Source organism: Mustela nigripes, chromosome 18 (assembly GCF_022355385.1).
Source record: "Mustela nigripes isolate SB6536 chromosome 18, MUSNIG.SB6536, whole genome shotgun sequence".
NCBI lineage: Eukaryota > Metazoa > Chordata > Mammalia > Carnivora > Mustelidae > Mustela > Mustela nigripes.
In genome coordinates, this window is record NC_081574.1 from 22,905,209 (window position 1) to 22,928,217 (window position 23,009).

Consider the following 23,009-nt stretch of genomic DNA (forward strand, 5'->3'; position numbering starts at 1 on the left):
AAAAAAAAAAAAAAAAAAAAAAAAAAAGGACAGACATTTGCTTGGATGATTAGCTTTAGGTATTTTCTGACAGAATCCCATTACTTTATTGTCAAATAACACGAAAGGTCAACTTCTACCTGAGGTAAGTGTTTAAGGAGAGATCTGTTGTGTAATACCACACTCAACAATAGCCACATACCTTTAAGAATTCAAACACACACACACACACAGAGCAGAAGGCTGCTAGAAAATGCCTGTTTATGATAAAACAAGAAAAGCAAAGCATAAAACAAAAGCATGCCTTGAGACTTACGTGGTTATCTTTATAGTAGTAAGAAAGGGCAGGAAATCGCCGTCTGCTCCGGAATTTGGAACTCCCCACAATGATGTGTGCCGTGGCCGATTTGGGAACATACAGTTCAGTAGGGTAAGAATCACAAACCTGTCACGGGAAACACATGGGGATTTTGAGACCATCTCGTAATGTTTGTGAACTATCACAAGATATTCCATTTATCATACTTAGAAGTTGCACATTTACCTTTTCTTTCTTTATTTTTTTTTTAAGGTTTTTATTTATTTGACAGTGAGTGAGTGAGAGAGAGAAAAGCAAAAGCAACAGTGGAGAGGGTCAGAGGTAGAAGCAGACTCCCCACCAAGCAAGGAGTGCCATGTGGGGCCTGATCCCAGGATCTTGAGATCATGACCAGAGCTGAAGGCAGACACTCAACCGATTGAGCCACCTGGGCGCCCACATTTAAGTTTACTTAACCAAGTTACAGAGGAGGCTATTTTGAAGAAACCAACAGCCACCTTAGAGAAAGGAAGACCTGTGGATCCTATGACATCAAAGGGAAGCAAACACTCCTTAGCAACCTGTCCTGGTGCACGGGTCCCTTCTGAGGGCACTGTGAGGGGCAAGACAGTGACGGGGGAGCATTTCTTTCATCAGAAAGGGAGAAATCGTAATTCGGCATCTTGGTAGCTGAAAAAAATTGACCAGCCTGTTTTGAGTGAAAAACAGCCCACCAGTAGGGGGTAAGCACTAGCCATGTGCCCAAGACAAAGCCCATGCCCTCACTGGATACTCCCCAACCCCCTTCTTCCCGAATCGTCCCAAATCCCTTCCATTCTTCAAGGGACAACCCAACCCTGCCTCCTTCAAGAAACTTCCCGCTGGGCTTCCAACTCGGGTAAGTTTCTAGATCTGTCTTGGTACCACATAATATAACAACTTTATTTTTGCTTCCTCCACATGACTTCACAAACGGTAAGAAATTATTTTACTCTTTCTGTGCCTCGCCAGCAGTGATTCCCACAGTGGAAACTCCAGAGCCTTGGAATGGTCTTGTGATTTAATCAGGCATCAGCAGTTTAGAACATGGCTCTGCTTTGCCAACTTCATGACCTTCAGAGAGGCACACTATGCTGACCTCTAAAACTGATAAAACATAGAAATAATATCCCACGGAGTTGAGGGAAGGGTCAAATCAGATAACGCCCATGACAAAGCACTTTATAAACCAGTGCATTCGATAGAAATGTGAGTGGGGGATACAGCAATCACTGACTCGTTGCTAGGCCTGCATTTCATGCTGACATCAGCCAATCAATCTCTTTGTGATGTGAAGATCGCTCAGAAAGCTATTCCTGGGTTTCCCCCAAGTAGCCCTCTCTTTCCCAGAAGTCAAGCTTCTTCTTGGCCGTTTCAAGAGGAGTCCGCCAGGAGCAGCAATGACAGAGTAATCTGTCAGCCGCATGAACACTGTGCACCTCTGCTCTCACCTACGCCTCCGGAAAGATGGACCTGGAGGAAAAGAAAACCCACCCCAAGGCAGAGCCCAGCCTCGGCACCACAGCTTCTGACAACTGTCCTATGAGGATGCCTTCCCCCTTCCCTTGCCCGCATCCACTGTCTTGATTACCAGACAGGGGACCGACATCAAGCAGGAGATAAAAGGGCCACAAAAGTGATGTTCTCAGGCTCAACATGTAATTTCAGCAATGAGCCAAAGACAATTTGGGGAAGATTCACAAAGACTTCAAAAACGTCCAGCTCTGGCACTGACACGCTGATGGAAATCCCGGTCTAGGAACATGGATACTCTGGAGGAAAACCTTGTACCGAGAACACATGGCCCCGCCTAGCTGGACCCAGAGAGCCTGACGGGCATGACTACCACAAGACACCGCACCTTCTTCCCCATGCAAATCTGGTGCCTGAACTTCTCTTCCGTCAGTCAGCTAGAACATTACGACACAGACCACACCTGCTTCTCTGAGGTTCAAGAGACACGTAGTCATCGCGTCAGGCTTACAACACTTTCTTAGAATAACAGTTTTAAAAAGGAAATTGGGAAGTTTTCGGTAAGATGGGAATCACCTACTGTCTTCATTAAAACAACACTAAGAAACTACAATGTTATTTGTGATGAAATAGAAGAAGAAAGTAATAGGGGAGCTTTCTCAACCTGCCTTACATTCAGCCTTTCTAAATAACAGAGGTGATTTAGGAACTGGGAAGCTCCTGCCGGTTCCTCTTACGGCCTCCCAAGGCCAAACAATGCTCAGCTTGTCTCACGCTGTAAACTTTATGGGCACCGTACCCAGTATGGGGTGGAGACGAAGGGAAACACTCAGAGCCCACTCCACTTAACACTCCTGGCCCCATCCTACTTGAGGACCTGACTGCCACCCACCCTGGGTCTTCCTTCTTCCCCAGGAGAGCAGGGAAGTCTTCCCCACCCTCTAAGAGTACCAGGGCTCTCTGCCTCCAAATGTGTAGGAAAATGCAGATCTTTTAGGTTGGCATTAGCAAGGTCCAAGAGCTCAACACCTCAACCTGGTCAACAGTAGTCAGGCTCACACGGGGTCAAGGGCTCCCCTGCAGGGACATGACGATGCTGGTTACAGGGACTCCTGCTTTCCCTGAGCTCTGGGTTTAGGTGAAAAGAGTTCAAGGTTCAAAACTGAAATTGGGCATTCTGATAAGCACTCGCATGGGAAGCTCTAGGAGGAGCTAAAACAGATTTGGAAAAAGTCAGACTCACGGTGTCAGGGAGCTCAGGCTTCGTACCCAAGCTCAGGCTTCTTACCCAAGCTGGAAATAATGACTTCATCCTGCTTCCATGAAAGCGGACAGCACTTTCATGGAGAAATTTAAAAACAGTCCTGAGGGTGCCTGGGTGGCTTAGCTGCTGAAGCATCTGTATTTGGCTCAGATTATGATCCCAGGGTCCTGGGATCGAGCCCCATGGAGAGTCTGCTTCTCCCTCTCCCTCTGCCCCTCCCCCTGCTCAGGTTCCCTCTCTTGTGCTCTCTCAAATAAATAAATATCTTTAAAAAAAAAATAGTCCTGCATAACAGTGGTCACTGTCACTTTTGCAACAAGCTCACATAGTTGTAGTCAAAATCCTGACAATGAATAAGGCACAGCACCGTGTCATTTGTGCTACCATATTCTGAAACCAATGAGGCACTTGCCCAAATTTTGCCTGGCTTGGAAAATCACATAAGAAAATTCAGAGAGAGAATGGGGGAAGTTGAGAAAAGCACAAAAGGCTTTTCCTCTGAATTTTCCTTCTTTACATTGAGTACCTGAGCCAGTGAAAATGGAGTAAGTTAAAATCATTTCTGTGTACTTTTTTTTGTATTAATGAGGAAGTTATTTTCCTTATCCTCCACTAAATAAATTAGTCTGCCTTAAGGGCTTACCTATCTTGCTTTGGCCTCGCCAGGAAAAATCTCTTTTGATAATTCTTCTACTCATTCAACAAGTATTTTTTTAAAATATATTTAACATACACCATTGTACACATGTTAATTTGATACATTTATATATTGTACTATGATTGCCACTGTAGTGAGAATCAGCACCCCATCACGTGATAAATTCTCCATTTTTTTTCCGTGGCCAGAATCATTAAATTCTAGGCTCTTGGCAAGTTTGATGATTATAGTACAATATTTCTGTCTATCACCAAGTTTCTATCGAATACTTCCTATGTGCCAGGCATTGTGTAAGGTGCTAGAGTAGTAATGTAAAACAAAAGAGTTACTGGCTTCAGGGACTTTACGGTCCCAGTAAAGCTGATCTCTGTTGACCTGATTATAACCGTGCAGTCAATGCATTTACCACTGTAGGGTAGTACCCATCTGAGATGCCTCCAAGGCATCTTAATTAGACCTCTGTATTTCTTGAGGATCACTCAACTGAGCACATTGGAGAGTTAGTTGTCAGAGACTGAGATAGATCTACATAGACAACTTCCTTCTTAAACATTTAGGATCTCAAAGTTATTTCAAGGAACCTATGATGTAATATTAGGGGAGAAGAAGGAGGGTACGCTTACATAAAATGATTCATATATAAATAAAATAAAATAATACATAATATATAAAATATACTGTGAAAAACTGAAATAGACAATATTTTAAATTACTGGTTTAGAATATTCTTTACATTTTATTCTAAGAGAAACAGGTTAAAATTTTCACCTAGTAATGAATGACAGTTATTTAAGAAAGACAATTTTAGGAGTTATGTACAGAAGGGAATCTGCACTTTGAGAGTCGGACTATCATAGACAAGTCTTATTAAGTAGGACTGAGAGTAATGATGATAGAGATGATGATGATGATAATTAGCCTCCCAAGACCACATAAACAGATAAAAAAAGCAGCACAAGCTCTGAACCTACGTTTCTTTCTAAGAAGAAAGAAACAGGGGCACCTGGGTTGCTCAGTCGGTTAAGTGGCCCACTTTTGATTTCAGCTCAGGCCATGACCTCAGGGTTGTGAGATCAAGTCCCATGTTGGGTTCCATGATGGATGTAGAGCCTGCTTAAGATTCTCTCTCTCCGTCTTCATCTCCCCCCAACCACCTTCCTTTAAGAAGAAAAAGATGATGATAATGAAGAAGAAGAAGAGGAGGAGGAGGGGGAGGAAACTCTTGTAAAAGAAGGGAGGAAAAAGTAAACATTTTCTCAACCATGAAATGAAAAGCAAAAGTAATGGATGATGATGTAATTTTCTCAAAGGGCTATTAGAAAGTTTTTGAGAAAATCAACTTTTATTATAGGTCTAAGTTGGTAATAGATAAGGGTACATATCTTTCTCCCCATTTCAATGGTATTAGTAAAACCAGAAAATCCCCAAGGTTTTCACCTTTTCTGTGTCAATACAGTGTGTTGGTTGTTAGTTTTGGTTTCCTGTATGTTCCTTTGGAAAAGAAATATTGAGTAACTCATGTTTTGTAGTCTCTACATGTAGGACTTAAGTGACTAAATATGAGTCAGGCTTGTGGCACTAATTTGAGAAGGAAATCTCATCAAAAATAGGAACAACCTGCGTTTCCAAGAAAATATTATTCCACAAGATGTAGCTTAGTTTCATTTTCTTCCTGACTCAAGGGCGTGTCGTATTTTTAAAAAATTTAAAAAGGTATCCAATTTTCTTTGGTAAACTTGGATTTTCCTCCCTTTCATTTCGAGGGTAAAAATTCATTGCCACATAGTTCATAATGATTGAGACAAAGAAGCCCTAAATGTCTACTCACAGTGTACGATTACGGTTGTCAGATTTAAGCATAATTATGGAGATAATTCAGTATCATGAACGTCTCCATTCTACCCCAGAAAATCTATAAATTTAAGATATCAGAAGAATGATGTGAAAGGAACTGACCTATACAATATCAAATCTTATTATAAAATCATAATAACCATAATTAGTACTAATGTAATTATAGAAATTATATAATATCAAATTGAGACAGAGTTCATAAGTAGGCCAAGTTTGTTTGTTTGGTAAACATTATGCTAAAACATGGAACAAAATAGGAAACACTCAAAACTTCTGAGGAACCAAAGATTTCCCAGGGACAATATTTAAATATCTTTTTAGAGGAGATATTTGCCACAGCTATACATGGTGATAAACTATTAGCTAAAATATATAAAGAACTTCTATAAGTCATTAAGAAAAAGACAAATAATAGGGGTGCCTGGGTGGCTCAGTCATCAAGCCTCTACCTTCAGCTCAGGTCATGATCCCAGGGTTGTGGGATCGAGCCCCGCATCGGGTTCCCTGCTCTGTGGGAAGACTGCTCCTCCCTTTCCCTCTCCCACTCCTCCTGCTTGTATTCTCTTGCTGTCTCTCTCTCTGTGTCAAATAAATAAATAAAGTCTTAAAGTAAGTAAACAAGCAAACAAATAAATAAATAAAAGTAAAAGAACTTTATAGAGAAAAGGATAAAAAATAAACCAACAGGCAAGTCACAGGGAATCAACCTGAATTACCAATGAATACAAACTCCCTCGCCAGCGATGTGCAGGATACAAAGAAATGACACTGAGATCCATTTAGCACCAATAAGACTGGCATTTTTCTTCCAATTTAACTTTTTGATCGGTTAACAAAATCACATGGTTATAAAAATGAACCAACACAAAAAGGTGCACTTTCTTGTCCTTGTGTTCTGTCCACCCCGGTCTCACCTACTCTCCAGGTTATCACTTTTGCACAATTACACATATACTCTCATTTTTCTCCCTCTTCTTTTCAGATAAAAGATATTACACTATATTCAGTGTACTGCGCCTTGATTTTTTAAGATTGTTTGAAGTAATCTCTACACCCAATGGGGAGCTCGAACTTATGATGCCAACTTCAAGACTCGCATGTTCTGCTCACTGAGCCAGCCAGACATCTCTCTCCCTTGCCTTTTTGAACTTAAGGATGTACTTTAGTAATCTTTCCTTATCAGTAGATGAAAATCTTCCATATTTTTTAATGGCTACACATTAATTTCATTATATGGATAGAGCAAAACTTACTTAACTCATCCTCTATTAAAAAACGTGGGCTTCTTCTAATATATGTGGTTACAAACAATGCTTCAGTAAGTCCCTTACACATTACTCTGTGTGTGTGTATGATGTTGACTCTTTAGAATAAATTCCCAAAAGTGAGACTGCTGGGTCAATGAGTAGATCTATCACCAAACAAAGGCAGGACCAGCTGTCTGTGAGTCTATGGAGTAGGGAGAACCCCTATAACTTGCTATTAGGTCTACAGGTCCATGCGTACACTCTGGAAAAGAATCTGGCAATATCTGGTAAGGCTAAATTCCACATACTTCTAACTCAAAAACTCTACTCCTGGATGGAAACTCTCCATATACCATGAGTCACGCATAAGCCAGTTAACAGCTTCGTGATGATAAAACAAACAGAAAGGGGGGAAAAGATAAGAATAATTAAAAAAAAAAAAAAAAACTCTGGTCTATCTGCAAAATGCAGTTTAATACGATAGTGGAAAATGAAGGAATGAGAGCTATAGGCCTCAACAGTTTCTTCACTTCTTGATGGCTTCAACAGTTAATCGGTCTATGCCTGAGTTTCTCCATCTGTAAAGCAAGCATGGTAACGACAGCTACCCCGTGGGACAGTAACCTTTGTCAAGTTCTTAGAACAGTGTCTGGCCCAGGCCGGATGTGTTTGCTGAAAATGAAACGACTCTCACAAAGACAATGTTGAGCGAAGTGCAAAGTTTCAGTAAACTATATTCGGCATAATACCATGTACAGAAATTATTTAAAAACACACTAAGTAATACTACATTTTTACTACTTACATATGTAGAAACATTATAAATAGAGAAGGACAACACCAGATTGCACTCAGTGACATTGGAGCAGAAGGTGATCTGGAGGGAACATTAGGGTGATTTAATGGCATTGATCTATGTGTCTATTTTTGTTCCAGGACCATATTGCTTTTATTCCTATAGCGGGCAATCAAATATATACATTTCTATAAATATTATATACATTCTATGTGTATGTATATATATATTCATATATATATAGAGAGAGTGTGTGTGTTAATTATTACTATGTATATATAACAAACTATTGGGACTACATCAAAATAAAAAATTTTTGTACAACAAAGGAAACTATCAACAAAACAAACTGAATGGAAGAATATCCCAATTATATAAAGGTTAATATCCCAATTATATAAAGAATTTACACAACCCAACATCAAAAAATTGAAATAATCCCAGGGAAAAACAGGCAGAGGACCTGGATAGCTGTTTTTCCAAAGAAGACATACAAACGGCCAGCAGACACGCGAGAAGATGTTCAGCATCACTCCTCATCAGGAAAATGCAGATCAAAACCACCACGAGGTATCCCCTCACACCAGTCAGGATGGTTAGCATTAAGAAGCCAAGAAATAACGAGTGTTGGCAGAATGTGGAAAAAAGGAACTCCCATGGCACTATCGGTAGGAATGTAAATTGGTGCAGCCACTGTGGTAAACAGTATTAAGATTCCTCAAAAAATTCAAAATAGAACTACCCTATGATCCAGCAATTCTACGACTGAATATTTACCCCTCCCCCCCGCAAAACACAAAAACACTAAATTGAAAAGATACATGCATCTTCCTATTTATTGCAGCATTATTTACAGTAGCCAGGATATGGAAGGAACTTGTGTCCATCGATAGATAAATGAATAAAGAAGATGTGGGGTGTGTGTGTGACAGGAATATTACTCAACCATAAAAAAAGAATGAGATCTTGTCATTTCTTACATGAATGGAGTTAGAGGACATTATGCTAAGTAAAATATGTCATATGGAGAAAGAATACCATATGGTTTCACTTATGTGAAATCATGGAAACAAACAAACAAACAAACAAGAGAGCAAACTGGTTGCCAGAGGAGAGAGGTAGGACAGGACAAAGACGTGAAGAGGATTTATAGGTACAAATTTCCAGTTATAAAATGAGTCACAGGGATGGAGAGGGCAGCACAGGGAAAAGAGTCGATGATATCGCAGTGACATTGTGCAGTGACTGTGTTTACTGTGGTGGGCATGAGACCATGTACAGACCAGCTCAGTCACTATGCTGTGCACCTAGAACTAATGTAACAGTGTACACCAACTCTACTTGCTAATAAAAACTGTAAAAATGTAACTAGAAATGGTCAAATAACAGGAGATAAGACATAAAGGGTCAATCAGCATATACGAGTCTATAAATCAAGAAATCAAAGCATATAGGTTAAATTAAAATGAGAAATCCCTTGTCCCACTATCAAGTTGTTAGGAAATTTTTTTAAGAACCGACGTCTTTCCCAGTGAGGGCGCAAAGAATCAAGCTTTCCATACACAGCTGCCGAGAATTTATATATATTGGTACAACTTTTCTACAGTTCTTTTTGACGACATGCAGAAAAAGTTTTGTGAACTTTTTGACATAGAAATTTCACCTTTAGGAATCTGTCTTTTAAAAGAATCTTAACATGGGTGAAGGTATAGTGACCAGGATGTTCTCACTATGTTTATTTAAAATAGTAAAAAATAGTAATAACCTACATGTCTAAAAATTAGAGATTAGGTAGAAAGAATAGCATATAGCCATTCTATGTGATTTTATATTATATTTTTAAATGATATAAAATTCATTTATTGGCAGAAAAAAACACAGTATGATGGGTGAAGAAAAGCAGAACATAAGGCATGTGTAAAATGTTACAAATTTGTTATATATATTGGAACAGTTCCTTTTCCTCTGTATTTTCCAATTTCGAATCATCAATTGTATTACTTTTATAAGAAAAGAGCTATTAAATTATGCAGATGAGAAAAAAAACCAAAGATATATTTTAAAACCTAATAGAAGAACATTACGGCACGGAGATGGGTGGGTGTTTCTTCTTTTTCTCACTTTTGTAAATTCTCTGCAACATTCTTGCTTTGCTTTTATTACCTAAAATATTTAAAAAATTAATAGGGAAACCAACATTGATTTGTAAGCCCATCATTAGGGACAATATGAGATTGATTCTGCCCCTCCTGCTTCCCTTCCTCTCCATAGGCCTTTCTGGAAGCGCAGACACATTTCTCCACATTTCTCTAGGGAAGCCTCTTGGTGACCTTGTGTACCAATCAAGAGTTCAGTGAGTACAGAGAGGAGCTGGTGCCAGACTGCCATCTCTGACTTCCCCACTAATCACTCGGTGCACTATAAAAAGAGCTGATGGGAGAACTTGGCCCTGGCCATGAGGCCTGCCTCTGGGCTTCTCCAGGTTTCCATCTCCTCAACCATTGGGGGACAGTGTGTATGCGTCTGGGGGGGGGGGGGGGGGGGGCGATTCTCTACGTTTCTCTTGGGTGAACTTTCTGATTCTGGGTGCAGGTAGGAAATGCAGCTCACAATAACCAAGGAGACTTGCAAATCCAGAGATCTGTATCTACAAAGAGCTGTACAAACTGAAGGAGATTAAAGCGAGGTCATGCTAAGCGCTATGGGAATCATGAGTTCCCTCGGATTAAGGAACTGGATTTCACGAGATGCCCCCACACTCACTCTGTAGTCTCTGTTCACATCGCTGAGCTGCCAGTAATTACTAGGGAGGCCCATGCGTTTGTACTCTTCACCGAGATCGATCAGCATCCAGCCCTGTTCTCTTGCTTCTTTGTCCAGCTTGGGGTTGAATGAAAAGCAGTATAACTCCTCATATTTCACTGCAAGATAAAAGTGAATAAAGCCAAATCAAGCCAGGTCAAAACCAGAACAAAATCTCCCCAAAAGTATTCTGTCTCAGCTGGAGTACCTCAAGAAGCCAAACGAGCTTCTCGCCTCTCAGGATGCTGCCACTGGGAGCGCCCCATCTCTGTGGCCAGTTCACCCACAACCTCCCAGTAATGACCCGGAGACCTTGGGAGAACCAAACTCAACTTTGCAAGAGCTCCTTTCCTTTCAGAAACAAGGCCTGCTCTATTCTGCGCTTTTTTTTTTAAGTTGCTTTTGAAGGCAAACATATTCTCTAGACCACGTAAGAAAGGAAGCTTAAAAAATTAATTAAGAATGTATGTATCATTAGATACCAAGAACTCAATTTGTTTATGTATGTGGAGCTTGGATTTTGGATGGCCTCTCCGAGGCAGACGAAGGCCCAGGCTGCTGCCCTATGTTGATACTCACAATATGAAAAAAAGAAAGAACAACCGAAAAGCTGTGGAATCTATTCACGTGTTTGCCCAGGAAACATCTGAACTCTTAGCAGACACATCATTGTCGTAATTGCACTGCTTATACAAAATTCATAGGACTCGCAAAAAAATCAATTGATAGTGTAAGGGGCAAATTCAAGAAGTCTGATGAAAGTCTGTTTTCAATTCTGCCAAGACATCTATGTCTTTACAAACTACGCTCTCTGCTTGTGAGGCCAGGCCCAGAGCCTTCCTCATTTGGAGCTAGGATTTGATTTTCCTGCTCTGATCTTGTTAAGTTGAAGGAAACGATTAGTCCAGGGCCGTTCAACAGAAATATAAGCAAGACACGTGTCCCTTAAAATGTCCTTGAAGCCACATTAAAAAACTGAAAAAACAAACAATGAAATTAATTTTACTAGTATATTTTCTTAGAAACCCAATACAACCAAATATTATCATTTCAACACGTGGATAATATAAAACTTATTAATGTTGTATGTATCTTATTTCATAATGTCTCTGAAATTCCATGTGTATTTCACACTGGACAGCACATCCTCATTCGTTCTACCCACACTTCAAGAGCCCACCAGCCATGTGCAGCCATATTGGATAGCGAAGGCCACCATATTGGATAGTGCAGGCCACCATATTGGATAGTGCAGGCCACCATATTGGATAGCACAGGCCACCATATTGGATAGTGCAGGCCACCATATTGGATAGTGCAGGCCACCATATTGGATAGCACAGGCCACCATATTGGATAGTGCAGGCCACCATATTGGATAGTGCAGATCCGAGCACCTCCGGTAAAGATAAATCATGGCTGATACTCACTAAACCCTTATTTCTTTGCAGATTCTGTTCTTAATAAATATATTAACCCATGACGGCCCTCATTTTACAGATGAGAAATCCGAGGCAAAGAGAGCTTAAGGAATATTGCCAGGGCCACACAGCTAGTAAGTGGGGAATCTGGATTTAAATTAGGCAATGTGGCTATAAAGCTCATCCCCTTAGTCACACACAATACCCCTCGAAGGCAAGCCCTTTTCCTTCTCCCCAGATGGACCACTTTTGTGTCTATTCTTTCCTTATTCCACTGCCTGAATCATCTTCTTTTTCTCCAACAGATTTCTTTCTCCTCAATTTTCTTAGGTTCCCCCCATTTATTCCTTAATCTGTTGATGACATTCAGATGTGGCTCCTTTAATGGCTCTTCCATACGTGTCTGGAGGCCCAATAAGGGATCTCACCACCAGCAAAAGGCCACAGTAACACACTGGCAGCCTGAGATCTGAAGTCAGTTTCAGGCTGGTTGTAATTACCACGGAAACGACTCTTCACCAAGGAAGAAGAAAGGTAACGGTCATATTTTAAGGACCAGACTTTTGCATTAGACATGTACTTTTTCTTATAGAAAAAAAAAAACCATAAGTAAGTTCATCAGTTAGATAAACGATGTTCTATTTCAGTTTCTCCTGATATATTTCTAAACGCCAAGCTTTAGAACATGGATGATTTCAACCAATAAGAAAGCACATATCCCCAGGTGTCTCTACATGCAAACGTGGACTAGATGTTGTCAGTAGGAACTGACTTTCGTAATCTTAGCTACTGGAGCAGGGAGCCTATGAAACTGAGGTCCTGTTCTGGGAACCATCAGCTGGACACTGACACATCTTTTCCATTTCTCAGGACCATTTCATGACTCAGGCCTCTGATATCACAATGTTAACCACAAATGCAATTTGTTCAAGAGGCCAAAAGAATCTCTTGAGAAAGCCTCAGTTCCCTCAGTGAAAGAAGAGCTTATGAATACGGGGTTAATAATGGATGTGAAGTTCCCTTTGTCAAAGAGTTACAACTACATTTAAAGATAGAAGGAGAAAACCATTCTAGGGCTACATGTAGTTTTCTGTGTATGGGCTCATGCCTGCTGTCATTGGGAGGAGGCAAACACTTGGAACAGAAATTAAAGATTTCTAGTAGACATTAAGATCATTCTCGAACTGGGAGGCATTAGGATTGGTTGCCACTAAAACTGTGAAATGTTTTCTTTGGGTTATTTTTAAGCAAAAGAGTGATCAACCATGGTCCTGGTCCAATTTAAGTAAAATTCTACACAAGGGGAAAGAAACCCACACTTTTGTCAGCCAAAATTCAGTCTATTTGGTCTTATTACTGTAGGCGAACTTCTTACCCAAAAGCCAGCCTTCAGTAGACAACTGTCTACTCTGAGAAATTTAAAAGTACCATTAACACAGATGTAAATTTTACCGAGTTTTCCCGTTCACAATGTTCTGTTCCCCTCACCTGCATCTCCTGAAAAATACGTAGCAGAATTCTTAGTAATTAGCAAGAGGATGAGTTAAAAACAACACCAGAAGTAGGGCTAGAGAAATCTCTAGTCATTACAGAATCTGAACTGAGAGAACACGCCTGCTTCAGAAAGGTCAGATCCCGGATTCCTCACCCTCATCCCTTAAGACAGACATGTGAAATACTCCACTGGCTTCTCACCCCATGGAGTCTGGGCCATCGCACCCAACATCAAATGTCTTTTGCTCTTAGTGAGGGTGGGGTTCAACAGGAGGTGCACAGAAGGCATCTCCCCCAAAGCTGTTCCCATAAGAAGCAAATACCCCACATGCCTTTGCACAGTGGGAGTTAGCTGAATGCACACGTCCAATATAAAAAAATATTTAGATAAAGTTATACAGAAATCATTCTAGTATTTACTTTATTTACCTTACTTAAACCTTACAATTGCTAAGCAAAGGCAGACCTGAAGGTTTTTCTATCCAGAAAGAAGTAGAACACTTTCTAAAATACTGCTTGAAATTAAGAAAGGGTAGCATTTGGGGGACATTTCTAGGCAAGTCAAATCAGTGTTTCAGACCTCAGGAGACAGATTGAGAGATGCATGTGTTGACTGACTTGGTGTTCCTTGAGCACTTCCATGCATCTGGACTTATTAACACAGGGAAGCCCTTGGCCCTGTGATGGGTTCCCTGCCTATTGCTCTCATCAATGCCTCACTCCTGGGCAATCCCAGTTCTTACTCCCTAGGGAAGATTTCCACCATCAAGTGGCAATTTTCAACTAGGAATCACCCAGCTTCCAAATGGCCTGGTCTCTGCACTGCACCCGCGCTCCTTCTCTCTCATTAAAAAGGAAAGGGTGTTCACTTCACCAGATAAGGCAGCTGTGGGTAAGACAAAGCAATTACAGAAAAAAAGGAAAAACAACCGGGTTTGTTTCCCAGGTATCAGGCTAAATGGTTATGAAAACAGAATATTTTGGAAAAAAAAATGGGGGGGGGGATTACCATGGAAGAATCATGGGGAGGACTAATTGGGAGAAACAAAAAGTAACTTAATATTATGATTTTAAAAATACTTTAAAAATAAAAAGGAAACTTGCAATGACCCATGTAAAACCTGAATACTACAGTTACATTACTGATTGCTTTCCTTTTGTAAAAAAAAAAAAAAAAAAAAAATTTGACATTGAAATTGAAAAGAAAGAACAAACACAAATGAGCCTTTGCAAAATGTGGAGGTGGGTCTGGGAAGGGAAAAGTTCCCGGCAGTCAGCAGGGAGAAACACATATGTGGGGTTTATTAGAACCAAAAGTAACAACTGAAAACTCAGCTGCTCCCAACCTTCTCCTTAAGTCAGACAACCTAAAATAAATGGAGCTGAAAACCCGTGAAACAGGGGTGAGAAGACAACACGCCTATTACTGGACTTTGCAGATTTAGAATAAAAATAAGGAGATGTCTGCTGTCTATTTTCAACAAGTAAGTGTTTGAATGAAACACCAGGGCTGTGGAAGGCTAACCGTCAGTGGGAAAGGACTTCTGGCCTCAGATTAGTGTCATCAGCAAAAAACAAATTTCCACTGCAGACATTGCATAAGCAGCCAAGACTTAGACAAGGATGTCAAAAGTGAAATTAAGCACCCCCTCCAAAAAAAAAAAAAAAAAAAAGTGAAATTGACCAAACGAGGTGATGTCAATCATAAGATTTTTAAAAATCATAATATTTGTGCAAAAGAACTGGGGACTAAGAAGAACTGGGCAGGGGGGGGAACTATCATTTAGAAAAAAATGGGAAAATAAATAAAGATGGTTTTAATGTTAAAGGGCCCACGAACACCACAGAGGGGAAGATAATTGATAGAAAAATAAACAGCAGAAAGCAAATCAGAGGGAGGAGAATGCACATGGGAAAATGGAAGCTCTCTGAGAAACAGGGGTCTTTTCATCAGAAAAATGTCTATCGTAATAAATACACTGGATCTATTTCTCATTGGGGCCAAAGCTTTACTTTAACCTAAATTATTCTTTCTTAAGAATTAAAGAGCTTACTGAATTTGGTTACTTTAATTCTTCATGCTTAACAATTTGAATTCACACAAAAGACCAACCAATAAAATCTCACTAAATGTTTTAGTAGTTTGATGTACCTTATCCCCAAAATCCCCAAAATCCTAATTCAGTGAAGAGAGAATCTCAAGAGTTTTGAAAATCTCCTTTACAGGACTTGACTTAAATGGACTCCCAGGCATTTCTTCTTTTGTAAGGGGGGGAAAAAAAACCACAACATATATATATATATATATATATGTATATGTGTGTGTGTGTGTGTGTGTATATATATATGGAGAAAGAGAGAGAGAGAGTCCTCTATAGGACCTTGCAATTTAGGCATGTCCATAAGGGTAGCTGAAAAATAGGTGGTTTGTGTTGGTGACTAACCAGAACAACTAGAGAGCTATATCATGATACTAGAATTCAAAGGTTACCACACACACACACACACACACGTGCGCCCCTTACTCTGATAGACCTGGGGGGGGTGCATTTTGTAAAAGATCTACAGATGGCTCTGATAAGCCACCCCTACTCCCAGCTGGGACCCCCTCCACCTTTCCCTACCTCTATCCAGATTCAAAAGTCTGCTTCCAGGTTGTAGGCTGTAATGGGTCCTCATTTGAGCACTGCCTCTAACATTAAACTATGAAACTGTCTGGGTTCCATTTCACCTTCCCACACTCATTAAAGTACTGTGTTTTATGTAAACTGGCATTTCCAATTCCAGTGTTTCAAGATGCTTGTGGCTTTTTTTTTTTTTTAAGGTTTTATTTATTTATTTGACAGAGAAAGACACAGCAAGAGAAGGAACACGAGCAAGGGGAGTGGGAGAGGGGGAAGCAGGCGCCCCACTGAGCAGGGAGCCCGATGCAGGGCTCAATCCCAGAAACCTGGGTCATGACCTGAGCGGAAGGCAGCTGCTTAATGACTGAGCCACCGAGGCGCCCAAGATGCTGGTGGCTTTCTAAAAACCTTCTGAAGTAATAGGTTTAATTCAATGAACTACTGTGATCTCTGGCTATGTCTAATACCTACCTCGCCAATGTCACCTTTAAGAAAAAGTGTCTGTTTTACAAAGTGAGAGCAGAGATTTTCCTCCCCCAGGGCCCTTGCCATGAGGGTCCTGGCACTCAATGCCCACACCGGCCATAGGCCTCCCAGTCCCCAGGATCGGCCCTTCCAGCCACTCAGCTCTTTCCCAGTTCTCTGGGCTAGTCCTAAATCCTATTAATCCGGTCAGAGCACATTCATTATCCCATCCAGCCATTAATCAGTGACACAGAAACTGCTGGCACACAGCTCTCCTCACATTCCCCACTGCACGCAACGTCACATACATCTTCCCAGAACTTCTGTTCCAATTATAGTGCACCCTCTAAAAAGTTCAACTGCTTTTCTGGCTAACTCTACGCGATTCTCTGCAACACACGGAGATGAAAAAGCCTCCAGCAGCTGCTTTGGTTGGGGGAGCAATGTCAAGTCGAAAGGATCTGATTTAGACAGCTCCCTGGCATCATTTTCAAGAAACAACTTGAGTTCTTCGCTATCTGATGATGACCCAGCCACACCGTAAGAAATGGGGGACCCAGCCACGCCCCTGGCAGAGGCTGCCCTCAAACTTCTTGTCCTGAATCAAAAAGCATTTAGTCCAGGAAATATAAAGCTATATTCCATTTCCCTTGTCAGCGATTTTGCTGTAATACTACCATGGAGATTACTCTTCTATAAAAGATTTATTTTTACTGAATTCTCCCCAGAAACTCAGGCGTCTGTTTCTTTTAAGCCAAAGGACACCACAACCGATACAAGCCACACAGACAATAAACACTTTTCTAGAAGTGACAGGAAGCCATACATCAGAAGCCCCAAGCCGAGGGCTAGCACAGGGGAGTAACTGACAGCATTTATTTTTCAAATCAACCAAACATTCTTTCCATGAGCAGAGAGCCTGATGTGGGGCTCGATCTCAGGACCCTGAGATCATGACCTGAGCTGAAGGCAGAGGCTTTAACCCACTGAGCCACCCAGGCGCCCCGGGAAGGGCATAATAATAATATGATTTCACTCCAAAAGGAAAAGCTATAAAACTTCCTACCCAAGGTAAAGTGAATACTTAAGAATAATGAAAGAGGTTCATATGGTTAACAACTCAGCGAGAGCCCCTTAAAAGCAATGAATCATTCAGAATTCTTGACCCCATTGGAGGACTGGCGTAACATATTATTGCTAAAACACCATAATTCTTCAACTATGCAGATTTCTTGAACACGGCTTGTGAACCTAAAGGTGTGACATAAGAAACGCTGAGCTCTTCTGCCCTACCTGGCCTTGCAAGGCGTATCAGAGAGATGTACACATCATGGCAGTCTCGCTCCTGCGGGATGATGAGTTGTAACAGCTGGAAATTCTTGCAGCGAATAAGCAGAGGACATCCAGTAGCGGTTGTGGCCTGTTTTTCAATGGTGGAAATCTGACTGTGAAGAATCTGCAACCAAAAGTCATGTGGAGACGCTAAGCCCTGACAACAGATATAAACGAGATAAGTACAACCCAGATCGCAGAAGCAACACGGACAAGAAACACTCCTCCATCTCTAGCTAGCTCAGCACCTGCACTCAGATGACAAGAACCAATTGTTCGGGGAAAGAAACCATCTAATTCGGTCATTTTATTTTTCATTACCAAGCTTTCTGGTATCCAGAGCACATAATGTTGTACAAGTCCAGGTAAGGGAACATTTTGGTAGTCAAATGGTGAATGAACTTCATAGCTAAAATTAAATAAGGTCATGAGAAGTTAGTAAAATAAACCTCGCAATCAACAAAAGTTAGAGATGGCTCCGCTGGGAGATGCCACCATGCTCCTTAATTCCACATGGGATGCTCAAGTTCAATAGCAACTTGCAATTGCTATTTTCTAAGCTGCTGGTAATCAGGCAGACTGGAGAAGATATTTATGTTAAAGAAAATCAAGCTGAAGTGCATCTCCCTCATGCTTCGGTGCCGGGGTGGGGGGGTTGGGGGGTCTCTGCTCAGTCAATGGGAGTATTTGTTATCTTCTGTTACTATGGTTATGGTTGCCACACACGGTTACATCAGTTTCAGGTGCACAATATAGTGACTCATCAACTCTATATATTATGCTAACTGTAGTCACCATCTGGCACCAGTCCTCTCCACCCAGTAATGCCTGCCACCTTCTGCTGAAATGTAACAATCTCTACAGAATATAGAAAAGGGAAAAATCTACAATTCAGGGATTCTGGTTCTAGTCAGAGTGTCCCAGTTGGGTGGCTATGGAAAATAAGACATAGCCAGTGGTCTCATTACTAAGCAGCAGAAATATCTGACAAAGGGACTCTTCCCTAACTTTTCTTTCCTTCATTTGAAAATTATTGGAAAAGTGAAGAAAACATAATAAAATAACTAAATGGTCGGCATTATTGGATCCTACAAATACAATGTATTGCAGATAAGGCACGACCGAAGGGCTGTATCTGGCACTGATGTTCTCGAATCTCTACTTGACAGCTGTGACACGAAACACTCACATCTCTGGCTATTTCTGGGCCTGTCTTTGATGATGTTTAAATAATGAGTGTTTAAAATGAATAAGTAGATCAAGTGGATTTGACTCTGCAAAAAAAGACAAAGCTGACCTTCCAAAAATAGTCCCCTAACATCCAAATACCGAAAGCCCACCCACAGGGACAAAACTCATTACTTAAAACAACAGAAAACACATAAAAAGGCCAAGTATAAAGAATGCATACCCATGTTTCTTTTCTTGTGTCAGGTGCATTTTCCACAAATATGACGTGAGTAGCCGTCAAATACAAAGTTCCCAGGGCTGCTTTTTTAGAAGATATTCGATCTACCAAGCGGACATTTTCGACCTAGAGAAATCAGATTGACAGTTATCATAAAGCAAAAGGCTATTTGTAAAAATAAATAGTAAGTAGATAATCTTAGATTTAATCCAAAATAAATAAAATTTTGAGGGCTCTTCCAATAATAAAACCCAAACTCATCCTCTTAATTAGATCTTAGTATGATTCTGTAGATCAAAATACAAAAATTCACCAGTTACTTAAAATATAATTTTAAATGTACCACAAAAGTTATATAGACCTATTCTTAAATACCCTCTTTGTATTTTAAATAAGTCAACATTTTCATATCATTATAACTATATAATTCTAATTTAAAGCAGGAAGTGCATGTATCAAAGTTCTGAGTTTTAACAATAACTATCTATAAATTATGTCTATTAAAAGGACTATAACATATTTCTCTATGTATTGCTTGGTAGTAGAAACAGCCTCAAGACAGTTTGCTTCCATATAAACTAGTAGGAAATATAGGAGAGCAAAAAGTATCAGGGAAATGTTCTATGTGTTTACAAAGAAAACCTACCAAATTAAGATGTTCACATTCATTTATAATAAAAACCCCCTAATAAGTAGAATTTTCACCACTGACCTTGATTGGGATGTTTAAGAGAGATCTCTGGAACAATTTTCATCAAACATACATCTCTTATAAGCAGAGCAGTTTCACGGATATGTGCATTTGGATCATTCCAATATAAAATAGAGTGGAAATTCTAAGACAATCTCTACAGGGCAAATGGAAATGGAGGGAACTATGACTCTAACAAGGCAGGGCCATGACAACTACCAGATGAGCAGTCCTGTCACAATGGCAGGCTTGGCATTGCTACTTACTACAGTAGAGGATCAATCATCTACAGACAAACATTGGCTCAACACCCACCCAAGTCAGGATGCCTACTTGCTTCCATGAGGAAGCTTCAGGGACTAGTGAATCCCATTTGCTCCAATCTTCAGTCTAATATGGAAGCTGTGACCCTGATGTATTCGGAAGGCACAAGGCTTCCCCCACCCACCCCCCACTCCCCCACCCCCACTCCAGGAGGACCTCAGGGAATAGCAGACCTAATGAGCAGCCCTCAGGACACTAGGGTCAAACAGCACTCAAGACATTCAATTGCTTCAATCTTCTCTGAGCCTTAGAACCAAAGCAGCCCTCTGAGAAGAGTACCGGAGGGGCCCATCCCACTTCTGCCCAATTTTCAGGGATCTGATGAAGTTAAAAAAAAAAAAATTCAGTATTTAAAATATGGTTTTATTCATACAATTTAGCCTGAAGTGGTTGCGTAATTCCTGACGCCCTGTGAATGTCTATGCAAAAGATGCTCATTTAACAGGAGGGTCTTAACCTACCAGCTCATAGTTTTTAAAAAGTATTTTTTAGGTTACTAATATGTTCCTTCCATATTATTATTCATCATCGCATCTCTTGTAAATGGTCTTCATGTCACTGATTCACTTTCCTACTAGGTGATCATCATTTCTTATGTAGTCACAAGAATTGTTTCTATTAGTAAGGAGAAGAGCCTACAGCTAAATTTTTATTTGTGTGTTTTATAACTTCCTCTTGACCAAACTCTTTCACTGCCTCTACTAAGTTTTTAAGTGACGTGTCTTGGATGCTCTGAGAAGATAGGAATATTTTCTATAATATTCTCTTTCTTCTTTTCCAGTATTCATATACCTTTTCCTTTCCTTGTTTACTGGCAGATTAAAGAGCAGCAGCAACAGGACTCATTCATGTTTTCATCTGTTTCTCTTTTTAATAACATATTTTTAAAATATCCACCCCATTAGAGTGTGCCACTCTGTGGTTTTTAGCATATTCATAGCATTGTGCTTACTGTTCTCACGCATTCATCACCACGATCAATTTTGAAACATTTTGTTTGCCCCACAAAGAAACCTTGTACCCATTAGCATTCACTCTTCACTTCTTCCCCAACCACCTCAGCACTAGGCAACCAATGGATTTGCTTATTCTGGACTGGGTTCCTTCACTCAGCATCATGTTTTCAACCCATGTCTCAATCCAAGTTGATCCAATGCACCAGTACTTCATTGCCTTGTATTGCCAAGTAATACCCCACTATAAAATTACAGATTTATCACATTTTATGTATCCATATGTCAATGGATGGATGTTCAGACTGTTTCTACTTTCTGGCTATTAGGAATAATGCTGCTATGGTTATTCTTGCACCAATTGTTGTGAGGACATTGATTTTCATTTCTCTTGGGTATACACATATGTACACACACACATCCAGATGGAAATGCTATGTCATACACTAACTCTGTTTAACATTGTGAGGAACGTCCACATTATTTTCCAAAGTGGTTGTACCATTTTACAATCTTACTACCAATGTATGAAATTCCAATTTTTCCATGTCTTTTAAAGTTTATTTTTTTTAAATATTTTATTTATTTATTTAAGAGAGAGAGAGAATATGAGAGAGAGAGCATGAGAGGAGAGGGGTCAATGGGAGAAGCAGACTCCCCGCTGAGCAGGGAGCTCAATGTGGGAATCCAGGATTCCAGGATCACGACCCGAGCCGAAGGCAGTCTCCCAACCAACTGAGCCACCCAGGCACCCATCCACATCTTTGACAACACTTTCTATAATCTCTCTTTCTGATTACAGCCATCCTAGTAGGTGTAAGAGAGTATCTCACTGTACTCTTGATTTGCATTTCCCCAATGATTAATGATGTTGAGCATCTTTTCATGTGTACCTCTATTTTTAATGGGAACACCTCAATATTTCACCATTGAGTTTGATGTTGATACTTTTTGTAATCACATTGTTGAAGTGACCTATTCTTCATTCACTAAGAATTTTTTTTTAAGATTTTATTTATTTATTTATTTATCAGAGAGAGAGAGCGCACATGCCCACAAGCAGGCAGAGTGGCAGGCAGAGGCAGAGAGAGAAGCAGGCACCCCGTCAAGCAAGGAGCCTGATGTAGGACTCGATCCCAGGACCTAGGATCATGACCTGAGCCAAAGGCAGCAGCTTAACCCACTGAGCCACTCAGGCGTCCCAAGAATTTTGATTTTTAAAAATCAAGAATGAACACTGTGCTTTTAAAAATATGTATTTGGATGATTATTTGCTTTTTATTTTAGTCCTATACTATAATAGCAATAGAGTTCTTAATCTTTAAACAAGTCTTGGATTCTTGGGATTGGTGTTTTAATATTTCTTATATTTTACCTGTTATAACTGTTCTATTTTCTGTTTTGTTTTTGCATCTATGCTTTTAAGAGAGACTGACATGTACCAGACTGTCTGTTCTACTTTTATCAGGCTCATTCATCACATGATTATGATGACATTCATTAATCGGGAAGATTTCATCATACACATAATTTTTGAAACAAATATAGATACTTCTTAATACAGAATTAATTCTTTAATAATTCATTCCATTTCTGATGTAGTTTTGTATCTACTCAATGTTACCATTTTTAAAAAGATTTTATTTTTTTAAGTGATCTTTACACTCAACATGGGGCTTGAACTCACAACTCCAAATTCAAGAGTCACATGCTTCATGGACTGAGCCAGCCAGCTTCCCTTCAATATTACTGTTTTTTTTTTTACTAAATCTCATTTTGACGTGTATTTTCTTTACAAATTATCTTCTAATGGATGGTTTTCAAATTCTTAGACACTTTTAATTCTTATCTGTGGATGACTCCCTCCCTCTTCATTCTTTCTCTCAT

At 40.1% G+C, this 23,009-nt stretch overlaps 1 protein-coding gene across 1 annotated transcript in view; it reads right to left on the reverse strand.

Annotated features, from left to right (window-relative positions):
• MTMR7 (myotubularin related protein 7) overlaps positions 1 to 23,009 on the reverse strand; it is a 102,438-nt gene that overhangs the window by 42,578 nt on the left and 36,851 nt on the right. Inside the window, exons 2-5 of the mRNA XM_059384150.1 lie at positions 19,158 to 19,280; positions 17,708 to 17,870; positions 10,372 to 10,529; positions 296 to 424 (exon numbers count right to left, since the gene is read on the reverse strand). Coding sequence (XP_059240133.1) covers positions 296 to 424; positions 10,372 to 10,529; positions 17,708 to 17,870; positions 19,158 to 19,280 — 573 coding nt within the window. The remainder of the gene's footprint in view (positions 1 to 295; positions 425 to 10,371; positions 10,530 to 17,707; positions 17,871 to 19,157; positions 19,281 to 23,009) is intronic.